The sequence below is a fragment of the Sus scrofa genome, chromosome 6 (genome assembly GCF_054392235.1).
Source record: "Sus scrofa isolate SSC_HxYL_T2T_F1_AM1 chromosome 6, Sscrofa_HxYL_maternal_Yorkshire_Landrace_v2.0, whole genome shotgun sequence".
Classification (NCBI taxonomy): Eukaryota; Metazoa; Chordata; class Mammalia; order Artiodactyla; family Suidae; genus Sus; species Sus scrofa.
The window spans coordinates 90,386,246-90,402,096 of NC_139388.1; the positions used below are offsets into that span (position 1 = coordinate 90,386,246).

The 15,851-nt window shown below is 38.1% G+C and overlaps 1 protein-coding gene across 50 annotated transcripts in view; it reads left to right on the forward strand.

Annotated features, from left to right (window-relative positions):
• The window catches only part of EPB41 (erythrocyte membrane protein band 4.1), a 189,554-nt gene that overhangs the window by 86,512 nt on the left and 87,191 nt on the right, over positions 1-15,851 (forward strand). For all 50 annotated transcript variants that reach the window (XM_084963563.1, XM_084963524.1, XM_084963543.1 and 47 more), the window contains exons 4-5: positions 1,330-1,434; positions 7,120-7,162. In XM_084963563.1, the coding sequence (XP_084819689.1) occupies positions 1,330-1,434; positions 7,120-7,162 (148 nt within the window). The remainder of the gene's footprint in view (positions 1-1,329; positions 1,435-7,119; positions 7,163-15,851) is intronic.

A 15,851-nucleotide genomic window follows, 5' to 3' on the forward strand; every position in this document is an offset into this window, starting at 1 on the left:
TGTATAGCAGTAGGTATGTGATAAAACGCATTTTTTTCTGTGGGAAAATGTATGAAGATTTGCTCTTAAGTTGGATAAATAAAGATAAAAAAATAGCCTATATATTGGAATGTAGTTGATTTAAAAAAAATAGTCTATAATAGTTCAGGTTAGAATTTGCCTTCAGATGAGATTTGAACAAAAACAAAATAAAACAAAACCCCCCAAACCCAACCTTTCACTTTTCAGAACTTCTGGATTTTGGAATTATAAATAAGAGAGTAGGGACCTGTATGTGAAGAATTTCCACATTGTCTGTCATTTAGAGTGAAAACATGGAAGGGAAAAAGTGAAGCAATAATGTAATATTGATGGGATAAGTCTGAAAATGAATTAATATCTATGTGAATTACTAATAGTCATTAAAAATAACTCAGTTCATTGAAGGAAGGACATGTCATTCATATGTGTCTATATATGCTAAAAATGATTTCTAATTTTTTAGAAGTTTTAAAAAATATGTTTCTCAGAAGACATTAGCATGTTTAATTTTTTTCAACAATTCCAGTAATAGGGCGGGTATAAATATTCTTCTCATTTTACAGATGAGAAGGCTAATGTTCAGAAACAGTAATTGAATCGACTCAGGTTGTTTAGTTAGTAAATGGAAAAACCAGAACTTTTTGGCTTTAAAGCTCAGTTCTTACGTTAGGTCGTTTCCTCCCTATGAACAGAAATACAAAGACTCCAAATTAGTGGTTTGATTTTCTAGGAAGAAAAATATTAAGAAATGATTTGTAGCACAACTGCAAGAGCCACTGCAACAGGTAATATCCATAGGGTATCCAAAATCTTACACTTTATGCATTTTTTCTGAATGAGATTTTCTGAATGAGATTGCAGGGAGTTGCGTTAAAGGTCATTTGGGGAAATTTGGTCTAATGATTTCCATAGCCACTGCTAATTGTCATTGTCAACCGCGATTCAGTTAATTCGGGCACTCACAGTGACTGGCAGTGGCCCATAGCAAACTTGAACAAATATTGCTCCCAAAATAAAGATGGTAATGTTTAGGAAGGAGGCAGGGGCTGCTCGATTCAAGGAATGTGGAATTTTACTTTAAATTGTGGCACCATTTCCAAGCAGCTATGCATGTGTTGCGTATTTAAACTGACAAATTAAGAAACAGGTTTTTTTATTACTCATATTGTTCTGTTTATACTGTATAGCCATCTGAAAGTGTTACTAACCAAGGATAAAAGAGGAAATTGGAAAGTGACATTTTATACTGTTTGGTGATAAATACAGAAATAAGAGGAAGCCTCAACTAAAGTATATATGTCTTTGCAGAAACATGCTAAGGGACAAGATTTACTTAAACGAGTATGTGAACACCTCAATCTTTTGGAAGAAGACTACTTTGGTCTAGCCATTTGGGATAACGAAACCTCTAAGGTAAGGCGACTGCTTGTAATATAAAAACTAACTCTCCCAGATTGTTTTAATTCATTTATTGTTTTTCTTTTCTTTTTTTTTTTTTGGCTACCCGGAAGCATACGCAGTTCCCAGGCCAGGGATCTGATCCTAGCCACAGTTGCAGACCTGTGCTGCAGCTTCGGCAGCGCCGGATCCTTTAACCGTGCTGGGATAGGGATCAAACCTGTGTCCTGATGCTCCAGAGACACTGCCAATCCCATTGTGCCACAACAGGAACTCTTAATTCATTTACTATTGTTAAGAATGTATTGATGTCTGCATCTCCAAGATACAGTGTACTTAGTAAGGAAAGCTTTAAGATAATTAAATAAAACATTACCTCCAAAACTGCAGTGAAAACCTTTCTGCAGCTGCTAGCTAGAAAGTTCTCCTGTAGTTCTCCTGTGGTGCAGTGGATTAAGGATCCAGCATTATCACTGCAGTGGCTTCGTTCACTGCTGTGGCTCTGGTTCGTTCTGTAATCCATGGGTGGAGCCAAAAAAAAAAAAAAAGAGAGAGAGAGAAGAGAGTAGAAAATTCTTCTGTAAATCGAGGAAGATACTTTGGAAAGTATTCTGTCATACAGTCTCAGTGAAATGAAATAAATTGAATGTTTTTATATTGTGTGGGTATGTATGTGGAACAAGGTTGATGTGGGAGTATTTGAAAATAGTTGAATTTGGCATATAAATAAAATCACTGAGTACCAATACCTACTTATTTAATGTAACTGCTGTAATTTTTCTGTGAACCAAGTATACTTTAATTGCTGGAAGCTGACTTGTCAAAGGACATGCAGCAGAGGAAATTCTTTCCTCTTGCAGCAGAGCTTCCAGTGCTTATGTTGGTTTAGAAACTTCCGTTGCATTGAAAACTTTTCACTGTTGTTGATGTCATCGATATTCAGCCCTATCAGCTAGTTTTATTTCCTTTGTAGTAGTTTTCACTATCCTGTTTATTTTTTAGTGAGCAAATACTAAATTGCTTTAATTAAATTTATTTATATATTTATGTATAAAGTGATCTTAAAAGTGCCCAATATAAAAGCTGAATTTTGTTTGTATAGCAAAGTACAGCAAGGTAAAAAAGGGCTTTTGGAGTTCCCGTCGTGGCTCAGTGGTTAACGAATCTGATTAGGAATCAGGAGGTTGTGGGTTCTAACCCTGGCCTCGCTCAATGGGTTAAGGATCCGGTGTTGCCGTGAGCTATGGTGTAGGTTTCAGATGTGGCTCAGATCCCGCGTTGCTGTGGCTGTGGTGTAGACTAGCAGCTACAGCTCCGATTAGACCCCTGGCCTGGGAACCTCCATATGCCGTGGGTATGGCCCTAAAAAGACAAAAACAAATAAACATTGTTTTGTAGTTCCCGTTGTGGCGCAGTGGTTAACGAATCCGACTAGGAACCGTGAGGTTGCGGGTTCGGTCCCTGCCCTTGCTCAGTGGGTTAACGATCCGGCATTGCCCTGAGCTGTGGTGTAGGTTGCAGACGCGGCTCGGATCCCGAGTTGCTGTGGCTCTGGCGTAGGCCGGTGGCTACAGCTCCAATTGGACCCCTAGCCTGGGAACCTCCAAATGCCGCGGGAGCGGCCCAAGAAATAGCAAAAAGACAAAAAAAAACCCCCCCAAAAAAGGGCTTTGTTGTCCCCCTTAGATAAAATATTTCTGGGGGAAAAAAGTTGATGTCAATCTAGTTTCAACTAGTTTTATGGTTTATAAAAACCTCTTCTGGGGAAGTCAGTGGACAAGTGAATACTGGGAAACATAAGTCTTATCACAGTCAGGGCATCTGGCAGGTCTGAGGGCCAGGTTCTTACAGGATATGGTTTGGGGTAATGGGCTGTTCTATTATTTCCTACTTCTAAATTCATCATGGCTAACTTCCAGCTCTCAGAAATAGGTCAAAGCTGAGTTGTCCTTTGGGTTAAAATGAAAGTCTTTAGCTGATCCAAGAAGTAGGGCATGGCCCAAATAAATCCTGTACAGAAATGAATCTGGAGAAGACTTCTTTAGCATTGTCAGGGTCAAGGGATAATACAGTAGCAAAAGCCATTGTGGTGGTGACAGTCCTTTCCCAACATGTTGTCTCTTTGAGTCATACTTCTCCAGTCTGGATGAGTTGCTTTGTGTTTGTACATCATCATCATTCTGGGGATGTGCTTTACTTCTCTCTTGTGATGTTTCTTTAGTTTCCTTTATCCTAGCATTTCCTTGTGTTTTGATAGCGCATTCATGAGGAATTAAATTTGGGGATGTAATCTTTTTGAGATATTACATGTGTGAAAAATATCTTTATATTATTGTCATATTTGGTTGTCAGTTTGGTTGGGTATAGAATTTTAGGCTTGAAATTATTTGCCTTCATAATTTTGGAAACATTGCTCCATTGTCTTAGAGTTTTTATTTTTTTAACTACTTATTTATTTATTTTTGTCTTAAAGTTTTTAATGTTGGCTATCAAGAAGGTCAGAGCTATTCTGATTCCTGATCCTTTGTAGAACTAAGTTAGTAGAATCCTTCCCCCTCCCTCCCTTCCTTCCTTCCCTGTTCTGAGATTCTCAGTGATGCATCTTGGTGTGGTTTGACTGTGACCCATTGTTCTGGACCCATGTTTGTATTCTTTTTTTGTTTTTGTACCCATGGCATATGGAAGTTCCCAGGCCAGGGGTCCAGTCAGAGCCACAGCTACCAGCCTATGCCACAGCCACAGCAATGCCAGCCTATGCCACAGCCACAGCAATGCCAGATCTGAGCTGCATCTGTGACCTACACCACAGCTCACAGCAATGCCGGATCCTTCACCCCTTGAGCAAAGGCAGGGATCGAACCCGTAACCTCATGGTTCCTAGTCGGATTCGTTAACCACTGAGCCACAACGGGAACTCCGAGCAATTAATCTTTGTTAGTCACTTATCTAAGTTTTCTGTAAACACAAAGCATTCTAGAGCTGTAAGCCTTGTGGGGGTCACCCCCTTCATTTTATAGATGAGAAAACTTGAAGGCAGTGACTTACTCCAATTTACACAGTTAGTTCATTCCTTGCCTGATGTCCGTTCCTAAGTAATTTCTCCTTCAGCTTTTTATCCCTGTAACATCTTTTACATTTTATCTTTGTTTCTTGGTTTTTGTTTCCTGCTTACAGAATTAGTTCCTCATATTGTGGAACCATAATACAAGGAGAGATAAATATTTCATCCTCTTCCCATCCCCTCTCGGGTGTTTCTTTTGTATATGTGAAGATTTGTCCCTTGTGCATGTAACTTCTCTGCTTAAGAGCTTCTGGATCTGTATGTTTTGTTTATAGACAGTGGGGTACCTTTAGTGGGAAGGAAAGGTAATTGAATTGGCTTTTTCCTCACAGGGAATGGCTTGCTCTTTCCCTACAGACTGCGTGGCAATAGGCCTATTGCCACAATGTGTGGCAAGAGAAGAGGAAAAGCAATCAGAAGTAAACTTCTATGGTCTTGTGAGAGATTTATTACCACCATGAAGCAAAGTTATATGAGTTAAATAGCTGCTTCCTAGATTTTATACCTATTTGGAATTAGTTATTCATGCTTGAATCAAGGATTTTTTTTCTGGAGGCTCCAGGATGCCCTTTGTGCCGCCTTCCAGTCACTATGCCAAGCCCCTAACAATCGTCACCCCCAGCCCCTGTCAGAAGTAGCAGATGTCTTCCTAACATCCACACCATCAATTTCTTTTGCCTATTTTTAAACTTTACCTAGCCATACAGTATGTTCTCTTAGGTCTGGCTTCTTTCGTTTTGTTCAGTATGATGTTTTTGAGTTTCATCCAGGTTGTGGGGTGGAGCAGTAGTTCATTCACTCTCACTGCTGTATGATAGTTCACTGTTTGACTGTAGCACACTTTATTTATGCAATCTACTGTTGAGGGACATTTGGCTCATTACAGTTTGTGGCTTTTACGAACGCTGCCCTGGGAACATTCTTATATGTCTTTTAGTGCATATCATGTCATATTCATTTCTGTTGGGTGTATTCCTAGAAGCGGAATTGCTGGATTGTATATGACACACATATATGCTCAGCTTTATGAGTTACTATCAGTTTTCCAAAGTGGTGTTACCAATTTGCACTCCTGCCAGCACCAAGAGTTCCAGTTGTGCCACCTTCTCATGGGCACCTGTATAAATGGGATGGTCACCTTGGACTTTGCCCTTGTTGGTACAGGATGAGGAGGGGCCACCTCACTCCTCTTTTCTAAATACAACTGAAATTCAATTCTAAACTTTTTGGAAAAGGGAATGGGAAGGGGTTGGGAGGAGGCATGAGAGGGGCTTCTGGGATTGCTGGCAATAATATATGTTCACTTTGATAATTTATTGATCCATCCATATGTTTTATGTACTTTTCTGTATATATCTTATGTCAAAAATCTTTAGACAATTCAATTTAGAAATATCTGTCTTTTAAAATAAAAACCAACAACAAAGAACAAATTTAAAAAAGAATTAAAACTAAAAAAGGAAGTTATTCCTTTTTTATTTTGTTTGAAAAAACAAAATAAACGTAAATTTTAAAATACCATAAAATTTTTAAAAAAAGAACGTGTAAGTGAAGTAAAAGCACTAGAATTAGCACACTTCAGTGATCAAAAAAAAAAAAAAAAGAAAAGAAAGAAAAAATAAATTTAAAAACAAACGAAAAAAATTCTGTCTTTAAACATTTCTCAAGGAACCTATGAAAGATGTTAATGGTGAGGCTCTTTTTTTTTTCTTTCTTTCTTTTTTTTTTTTTTTTTTTATGCACCTGCAGCATATGGAGTTTCCCAGGCTAGGGGTAGAATCAGAGCTACCGCTGTCAGCCTGCGCCACTGCCATAGCAATGTCAGATCCGAGCTGCATCTGCGACCTACACCACAGCTCAGGGCAACACTAAATCCTTAACCCACTGAGCAAGGCCAGGGATTGAAACTGCAACCTAATGTTCCAGTCGGATTCATTTCTGCTGCACCACTACAGTAACTCCTTTTTGTTTGTTTTTTTAAAACATGGTCCACTGTGGTTTGAGGAACCCTGCCCTCATGGTGTGCAGACTTTGAGGTTGGAGAATGGTGAAGGGAGAAATTAGTGTGAGCAAGCATAGTCAGGGAAAACAAAATAGTTATTCATTCAGTAAACGTTAACTGAGCATGAACCATGTTCCTGGTGCTGTGCTGACATAGAAAACTTGGATGAAACTGGAGGTCAGAATTGGAGGGAAAAATAAGATCTAGGTCATGCCCATAATTCTGGTTATAGATCTCTGTTAGTCTTTACAGAATAATGAAAATAACAGGTGCTTATTTGACATTTCTTGTTTACTAAGAGCTTTACATATATTAACTATCTTAATCTTCACAGTAACTCTAAGATAGGCACTACTACTCATATCTCACTTTTTTTCATTTATAGATGAGGAAACTGAAGTACAGAGATGCCCAGAGTCACTCAGCTAGGAAGTAGTAGAGCTAGAATTCAAGCCCAGCTGTCTGGCCCCCTGTTTCTCTGTTAAAAACACTATCTTATGTGAAATTAATGCAAAGAATGTTGGCAATGTATGTTGACCTAGAAGGACTATTGGAGGTGGTCAGTAACTCTACTTCTGGTTCTCTGTGGCTGGTGTATTTTGGAGCTCTGTGTGAATGCCTTTTCTTCTTTTTACAGACATGGCTGGATTCTGCCAAAGAAATAAAAAAGCAGGTTCGTGGTAAGTGAATATAGCCCTTTTTATAGCTCTTTCTTTCTTTTAGTAGGTCGGAAGATTTCCAACCATTTTCTGGCTGTGAGTCACTTTAGAATCCTGACTATGGCAGATGGCTTTGAAATTGAGATAAAGCCTTCCTTTGGAACGTGGCAATTCTATAATAGAAGGATACAGTAGAGGTAGACACCATTGAGATGTAGGCCAGATCTTGATTTCTTTTTTTTTTTTTTTTCAACTAGGCAAAGTGGAGAAAGATAGGAATGACTGAGAGAAACAGAGGGTGGAAAGAACAAAGAATAGGAGAGAAAGGATATGGGAGTCAGTTCTCCAAATGGTAGTGACTGAGACTGTGATAGTATACAATTGGGAGTTTGCTGCCTGATCCTGTTCCATTTAAATTGTTCTGGACTGTTGAGTTCTAACCTTCTCCGGGTTTCCCTCTCTGCAGTTCTTTTTTATTGTCCCTTTTCAATAGTCTTCCTCCAATCTGAAATATATAAGGAACTATGGAAGGAAAAAAAAGAAAAGAATGGAAATTTCTTGCCAGTGGCCTTTCTGACATTGTGGCTTTCTCTTAGTTCCAGGCCCTCTGGCATATATTACTGTTGGACACCCTCCCCAGACTGGTGTCCTGGGATAGAGTTTTCTAGCTTGAAAAAAAAGCGTAGATTAGTATTTTGTAGCCCCAGGCCCAATGGACTAAAGGATAGGGACCCCCCCTCCCCACCCCTATTTCTGACTAGATGTTTAGTTTATTTTTGAGGAAACTTGTAGGAACTGCAAAAGATGTTATTCATCATGATTAGTAAGTTTTAAATGTGTTACCTGAAAACAGATTTTATTTTCCATTTATTTCTTAAGAGAAAACAGTTGTGTTATGGTGAAATGTTTTCCTTTAGTCCCTATTTATTTACATTAAAATAGAGAAGCACAATACTCCTTTGGACTGGCAACTCTCTGTATTTGCCCCCTGCCTATAAAGTCTTGTTTTAAAATGCAAGTCAGAGAAAAAAATATTCAGAATATTTGAGACATGACAAGAAAAAACATGATTCTAAGCCCCTTTCTATGAAAATATTGTTAATATTCAATATTACTCAAGAATAAATGATTGTATAAGAAGACTCTAGGAAGAAAAGTTAAAACAGAGTTTATGATGTGTGGAGAAGAATACCTAGTAGATTATCTTTCAGGCTATTTAAAAAAAAAAAAAAAAGTCTTGCTAAGAAAAATAACCTAAGTGTCTTTTTAAAAAATTACAAAATAAAAACTCTTAACATGGGAAAGAAAAACCGTGCCTGTAACACAAACTTTAATAGGGAATCAAAATGTAAACACTTCATTGCACCAAAGAGAAGGTCAACATTTCTCTATTGCAAAGACTTTGTGTTTTTTTTTAACTATCTTTCATTGGGAGTTGCTGCTGTAACACAGTGGAAACAAATCCGACTGATATCCATGGGAATGCAGGTTAGATCCCTGGCCTCGCTTAGTGGGTTGGGGATCCGGCGTTGCCTTGAGCTGTGGTGTAGGTCACAGACGCGGTTTGAATCTGATTCTTGCTGTGGCTGTGGCATAGGCTGGCAGCTGTAGCTCGGATTGGACCCCTAGCCTGGGAACTTCCATATGCCGCGGGTGCAGCCCTAAAAAAAAAAAGGGGGAGAGAGAGAGAGAGAGAGATAGAGAGAAATAAATAAATAAAAATAAAATAGAACAGTACAGGTACGGTTTATTTCTTTTGTTTTGTTTTCCTCTTAGTTGTATCCCCTTCTTTCCCTGTCCATAGAAATCTCTTTTGAATTTGGGCTGATTCAGTCCATGGTTTTATATTTTTCCTGCTGTATATCCATACCTATGCATATATCCATGCCTATATCCATACCTTTCATATATCTCCTAAAAAATACTGACATATAAAAAAACGCAAATTATGCTTAAGAAATTCTATAGTCCAGGTTTTGCCTCTTCTAAATGCATCCTCTTCACCTTCCTCTGCAGAGGTCACCACTGTACTGAATTTTGTGTTAACGATTCCATTTTATTTTTAAAATGTTTTAAATTACCTAATGTATACCTAAAAACTTTATGTTTTACCTTTTTGAACATGATATAAATTGAATTATATAACAGCTAATCATTTAGGACTAGCTTTTCCTTTTTTTCTTTTTTTTTTAGGGCCGCACCCGAGGCACGGAGGTTCTCAGGCCAGGGGGTCTAATCAGAGCTATAGCTGCCAGCCTGCATCAGAGCCACAGCAATGCCAGATCCTAGCCGTGTCTGTGACCTACACCACAGCTCACCACAGCTCACAGCAACGCCAGATCCTTAACTGAGTGAGGCTGGGGATCAAACCTGCAACCTCAAGGCTCCTAGTCAGATTCATTTCTGCTGCGCCATGATGGAAACTCCCGAGACTAGCTTTTCTTATACAACATGATTTTGGAGTACATCTCAGTTGAAAAGTAAATTTCACAAAACAGTTTTTATTCTTTCCTATGAATGATATCCTCTGACTTTTTTCTTTTGTATTCTATTTCATTTTTTAAATGCTGATTTTGATCCATGAAACTGATTTATTTCACAATGGATCATGCTCCATAGTTAAAAAAAAAAATCCACTGATTTAGGCTACATACCTGAATGTGGAATTTCTAGATTAGAGTATGTTTATTTTTAGTTTTACCAGATATAGCCTTTAAGTTGATTGTAATTTAAATTGATTGTAATAGTTTATATCCCCACCACTAGTGTATGGAATAATTGCTAATTTTCTGTGTACTCAGAAGGCAGGAATTTTTTCCAGTTACTAATTAAAAAAAATTTTGGACGTAATTTCAAACTTACAAGTTGAAAGAATGGTACAAAGAATTCCTGGATACTCTTCACCCAGATTCCTCAAATGTTAATATTTTACTACATTTGTTTTGTCTTTTTTTCTCTTTATCTACACACACACACACACACACACACACACACACACAGAGCCTTTTTTCTGAACCATTTAATAGTAAGTTACAACATTAGCAGTGCCGTTCACAGTAGCCTGAAGGGGAAAAGAATCCAAATGTCCATCAGTGGATAATGGGTAAACAAACTGTGTATATCCATACAATGGAATGAAGTACTGATACATGCTACAGCATTGATGAACCTCAAACGTCATGCTAAGTAAAAGGAGCCAGATATAAAAGGGCACATGTGTATGATTCCATTTGTGTGAAATACAGACCCATAGAGACAGAAAGCAGACTAGAGGTTGCCAGGGGCTAGGAGGAAGGTGGCAAGGGAGCTTAATGGATTCAGAGTCTCCTTTGTGGGTGATGAAAATGTTTGAAACTAGATAGAGGTAATGGTTATACAATATTGTGAATGTACTAAAAACTGCTGAATTATACCATTAAGTGTACTGGATTATATACTTTAAAATGGTTAAAATTATATGAATTTTACCTCAGTTTTAAAAAGAAGGATAAGTTGCAGTCATGATGTCCTTCTACCCCTAAATACTTCAGTTTGCATATCCTAAAAACTAGGAATTTTCTAACACAACCATAATACAGTTACTAAAAGCTGGAAATAAGCATCGAAACAATATTATAAACTATAAGCCTTATCTTTATAGCAAAAGAAAGTGCAAGGTGATACTTCACATTATTATCACGTTGCTTTAGTTTTCTTTAATCTGGAACCGTTCCTTGGTCTTTGAAGTATTTAATAACATTGATAGTTTTGCAGAATCCAGACCCATTATTTTGTAAACGGACGAGTTTGTCTGGTATCTCCTCACCGTGCATGAATCTTCAGCTTATGTACTTATTTACTTTTGTCAGGAATGTCATTGGGGTATTGCTGAGGTAGAAGGCAGAAATTTTAATGTTAAAAAATATTAGAGATTTTCCAGCCTCCTTTTTTTCCCCTAAACATTCTCTGTAGGGTTTACTAATTACAGTTGACCCTTAGTAATATGAGGGTGGGGTGGGTCCACTTACGTGCAGGTGATACTATATATAGGATGCACAGTTGGTTGAATCTGTGGATAGAGAGGCAGATAGTGAAGCAGTGTGGGTAGGGATTGTACGATATATGCAGAGGGTCTGTGCCCTAACCACAGGCTTGTTCAAAGTCAGCCATATATGTGTTATGTTCTAGAAGTGGTCAATGACTAAAGCTCAAATAAAGCATAAATGTTTTTTGAATTCCAAGTGATTAACTTTTCTAGCTTCTCTACTGCATTGAACTCTGAGCTTGCTTGCAGTTAAACTATCTTCTTTAGCAGTATCCCAAACTTGTTTCTCTTGCATGGAAATGAATAGGAACCAAAAGTATGGGTCCTTATACAAAGGAGAAGAGTAAGAGTTATTGGGACATTTCTGTTTGCGTATGGTTATTTCTTTCTTTTTTTTTTTTTTTTTTGGTCTTTTTTTTGTCTTTTTTGTTGTTGTTATTGTTGCTATTTCTTGGGCCGCTCCCGCGGCATATGGAGGTTCCCAGGCTAGGGGTTGAATCGGAGCTGTAGCCACCGGCCTACGCCAGAGCCACTGCAACTCGGGATCCGAGCCGCGTCTGCAACCTACACCACAGCTCAGGGCAACGCCGGATCGTTAACCCACTGAGCAAGGGCAGGGACCGAACCCGCAACCTCATGGTTCCTAGTCGGATTCGTTAACCACTGCGCCACAACGGGAACTCCCGTATGGTTATTTCTAATGCGGTTAAACTTCTTTGTTTTGGGTTAAATGAAGAGGAAAAAGCCAACCATTTAATTTTTTAATATTTTATTTTATTTTATTTTTTGATTACCTTTTATCATTATATTTTTCTACTGTACAGCATGGTGACCCAGTCACACATACATGTATACATTCTTTTTTCTCACATTATCATGCTCCATCATAAGTGACTAGACCTAGTTTCCAGTAAAAAGCCAACCATTTTAAAAAGTGTTTTCATTTGATTAGGTCTAGTAGCAACGTCATTAGAGGTCCACATTAATGGGTAGGTGAATAATTTTAATACAGCAGTACCTGTTATCCTTCTCTTGTGGTCTTTTCTTTTTTTTTTTAAATTTACTTATTTTTTTACAGCCACATCTGCTGTAAAAAAAAAGTTCCCAGGCTAGGGGTCGAATCGGAGTTGCAGCTGTCGGCCTCCGCTGCAGCTTGTGGCAATGCCGGAGATCTTTAACTCACTGAATGAGGCCAGGGATCAAACCTGCATCCTCTTGGACACTACATTGGGCTTTTAACCCACTGAGCCACAACAGGAACTCCATCTCGTGGTCTTTTTTTTTAAAAAAATAAAACAGCTTTTTTTTTTTTTTTTCTGGAGCTATGGCATTCTCATATGACCTTCACAGCAGTGCTGTGCAACCAGTGGCTTTATTTTTTTTATTCACTCAGCCAATATTTCTTAGCATCCATGATATGCCAAGCACTATTTTAGGTGTTAGGAATACACACCAAATGAAACAAAATTCTTGCCTTCAGGAATTTGCATTTTAGTGGGATGAGACAAATATTATCCTTTAAAAAAAAAAAGCATATATATATACACACACACACACAAAGTACCAATTTCGAGTGGTATAAAAGAATATGTAGTGAAATTAGATCTCTCTTAATCCACTTTCCCCTCGCTACTCAGTTTTCCTCCCCAGGAGTTCCCCTTCCTTATTTCCCAATTCCTATACCTAGTTTATTATATATATCCTTACAGGGATAGGCTTTGCACCTATAAGCATACCTGTAATATGTACTTTTTTCTACCCCCAACTTTCACAGTTGCTTTCTATATGTACTATTCTTTACCTTGATTTTTTTTTCTCACTTAACACTAGATAGTGGCAATGTATCTTTTCTTGCTAAATAAATACATTTAGGTTGTCTGTAGACATTTCCACAGTATCTTATACATATATCATTTGACCACATTTAAGTGTATGTTTAGATACATTTACGGAAATGGAATTGCTAGGCGAAAGGGTATATCCATTTTATGTTTTGATAGGTATTGTCAAATTGTTTTCCATGGTGTTGTACTGATTTACACTCACATCAGCAAGAGAATAAAATTCTTATTTTCCCCGCTATCTGTGGGTATCAAGCTTTTTATATTGATTAGCTCAAAAAGAAAACAAAAATCACACTTTGTAAAGTATTGCTAATTTACTTTCCTTAATATTACTCCTCCTATACAGTTAAAACATTGCCATTTATGTGTGTTATGAAATAAATAAATTTATGTTTGAAGTTCTTAAATGCTGAATTAATATTTATTAAACATTCCTTTGGCTTTTTTCCCATCTTGATTTGCTGTAGCCAACACACTTTTTTTTTTTGCTTTTTAGGGCCTCACCCGAAGCATATGGAAATTCCCAGGCTAGGGGTCGAATCAGAGTTATAGCTGCCGGCTTACACCACAGCCATAGCAATGTGAGATCCTAGCCACGTCTGTGACTTACATCAGAGCTCGTGGCAACACCAGATCCTTAATCCACTGAGCAAGGCCAGGGATTGAACTGAGTCCTCATGTATACTAGTTGGGTTCGTTACCACTGAGCCACAATGGGAGCTCCAGCAATGCTTTTTTTTTTGTCTTTTTGGGGCCACACTTGTGGCATTTGGAGGTTCCCAGGCTAGGGGTTGAACTGAAGCTGTAACCACTGGCCTACACCACAGCAACAGCAGCTCAGGATCCAAGCTGCATCTGCAGCCTATACCACAGCTCACAGCAACACCAAATCATTAACCCACTGAGTGAGGCCAGGATTGAACCTGCGTCCTCATGGATACTAGTCAGATTCATTTCGGCTGAGTGACGATGGGAACTCCAGCCAATTCATTTTTGTTGGTAGCCTAGAAGTCACCTTTTTAAAATGTCTATATAGGAATTATGAGTTAACAATGAGTAGATTGATGTGATTTTTATCATATCAGAAAGCGAAACAACAGATGGCATGTTACAGTGTTTGAATTGTAAGTACTCCTTCCCCCCTTTATGAGAAACAATTATAGGGTCGACTTTCTAAGTTCCATTTAAAATTTTTGGGCTATGAAACATTAGAAGTGAGTTGATAGCAGACATTAGGATTGACTAAATTTGAGGCAAGTTTGTTATATGGTCTTGAATTTGCCTTCCAGTCCAAATTTTGACGGAAAATATCAACCATTTCCAAGAAACTCCTATATTAAATATTTTAACATGCTTAAATCTACATATGCATTAAGATATTCAAATTACTTCAAATTTAAATTGCATATTGTCATCGCCAGCCAATAGCAATAAAAAAGATATTTGGAGGGAGTTCCCATTATGGTGCAGTGGGAATAATCCAACTAGCATCCAAGAGGACACAGTTCAGTCCCTGGCCTTACTCCGTGGGGTTAAAGGATCTGGCATTGCTGTGGTTGTGGTGTAGGCCGACAGCAGTGGTTCTGATTCGATCCCTAGCCTGGGAACTTCTGTATGCCGTGGGTGTGGCCCTAAAAAGAAAAAAAAAAGGTGTTTGGAGACAAAATACTGTGGATGCAAAACAGAACAATGTTTGAAACACAGGTACTCATGGTGGGGTAGTAGAGTCCAGTGATAAAAAGCATGGGATTTGGAGTCAGAGACCCTGAATTTATTAGCTATATATTTTCTTAAGCCTCTGCTTCTTCATAAATAAAATGAACTGCTAGTAGTGCCTACCTCCTTGGGTTTCTGTGAGGATTAAATGAGTTATTGTATACAAGGGTCCCAGCCTAGTGCCTGGCCTGCAATAAGAACTGAATAAAATGCAGCTCCTAGCCTCATAACCAGTCATACTTATTTCTGACTGAGATCAGGCTCTACTCTTTGGGCAGTCAGCAGTCATGTCAGAAAAACTCTGAAGGGATATCATTTAGCTGGAAAAATTGAAATGCATTCTCCACTTTTACTTGTAATGTCTGATTTTCATTGTAGATAAAAAATATGAAACACTTGTATGAGTCTTAGGATTGAAGTATTGTGTTTTGCTACCTAAAATATTTTTTATTAGAGTGTCTAAGAGCCATATACTCTTCTTATTCCTAAAATCTCTTAATCTCACCCGTATTAATGGGAAGAGTGCTTTTGTTTATTAAAGATAATGTTGAGAGATATCACAAATAAATAATGCCAACCCCAAAAGAAAACATCCGTGGATCACTCGAATGACCTTTGAGGACCCAGAGTGGTATATAGATCACATTTTGAAAACCATTTTTTTTTTTTTAGGAAATTCTCATTTTATAGTCCCTAAATAAGGCTTTTATATTCTTGAAAACCATTTCTACAAACCTGTTGACCTATAGGATGGTTTCCTTCATGTTGTTTTGCTTATATAGTTTTTTGTTTGTTTATTTGCTTTTTAGGGCTGCATGCACTGCATGTGGAAGTTCCCAGGCTAGGGGTTGAATCAGAGCTATAGGTGCTGGCATACACCACAGACATAGCAACGTGGGATCCGAGCCATGTCTGCAACCTACACCACAGCTCACGACAACTCCACGTCCTTAACCTACTGAGCAAGGCCAGGGATCAAACCCATATCCTTGTGGATACTAGTCAGGGTCTGCTAGTTGGGGTCTTTCCCACCGAGCCACAAAGGGAACTTCCTGCTTATATAGTTTTATAAACAAAACTATTACATTACATCGGGTTAAAAATGAGATACTCTTTTAGGGTATCT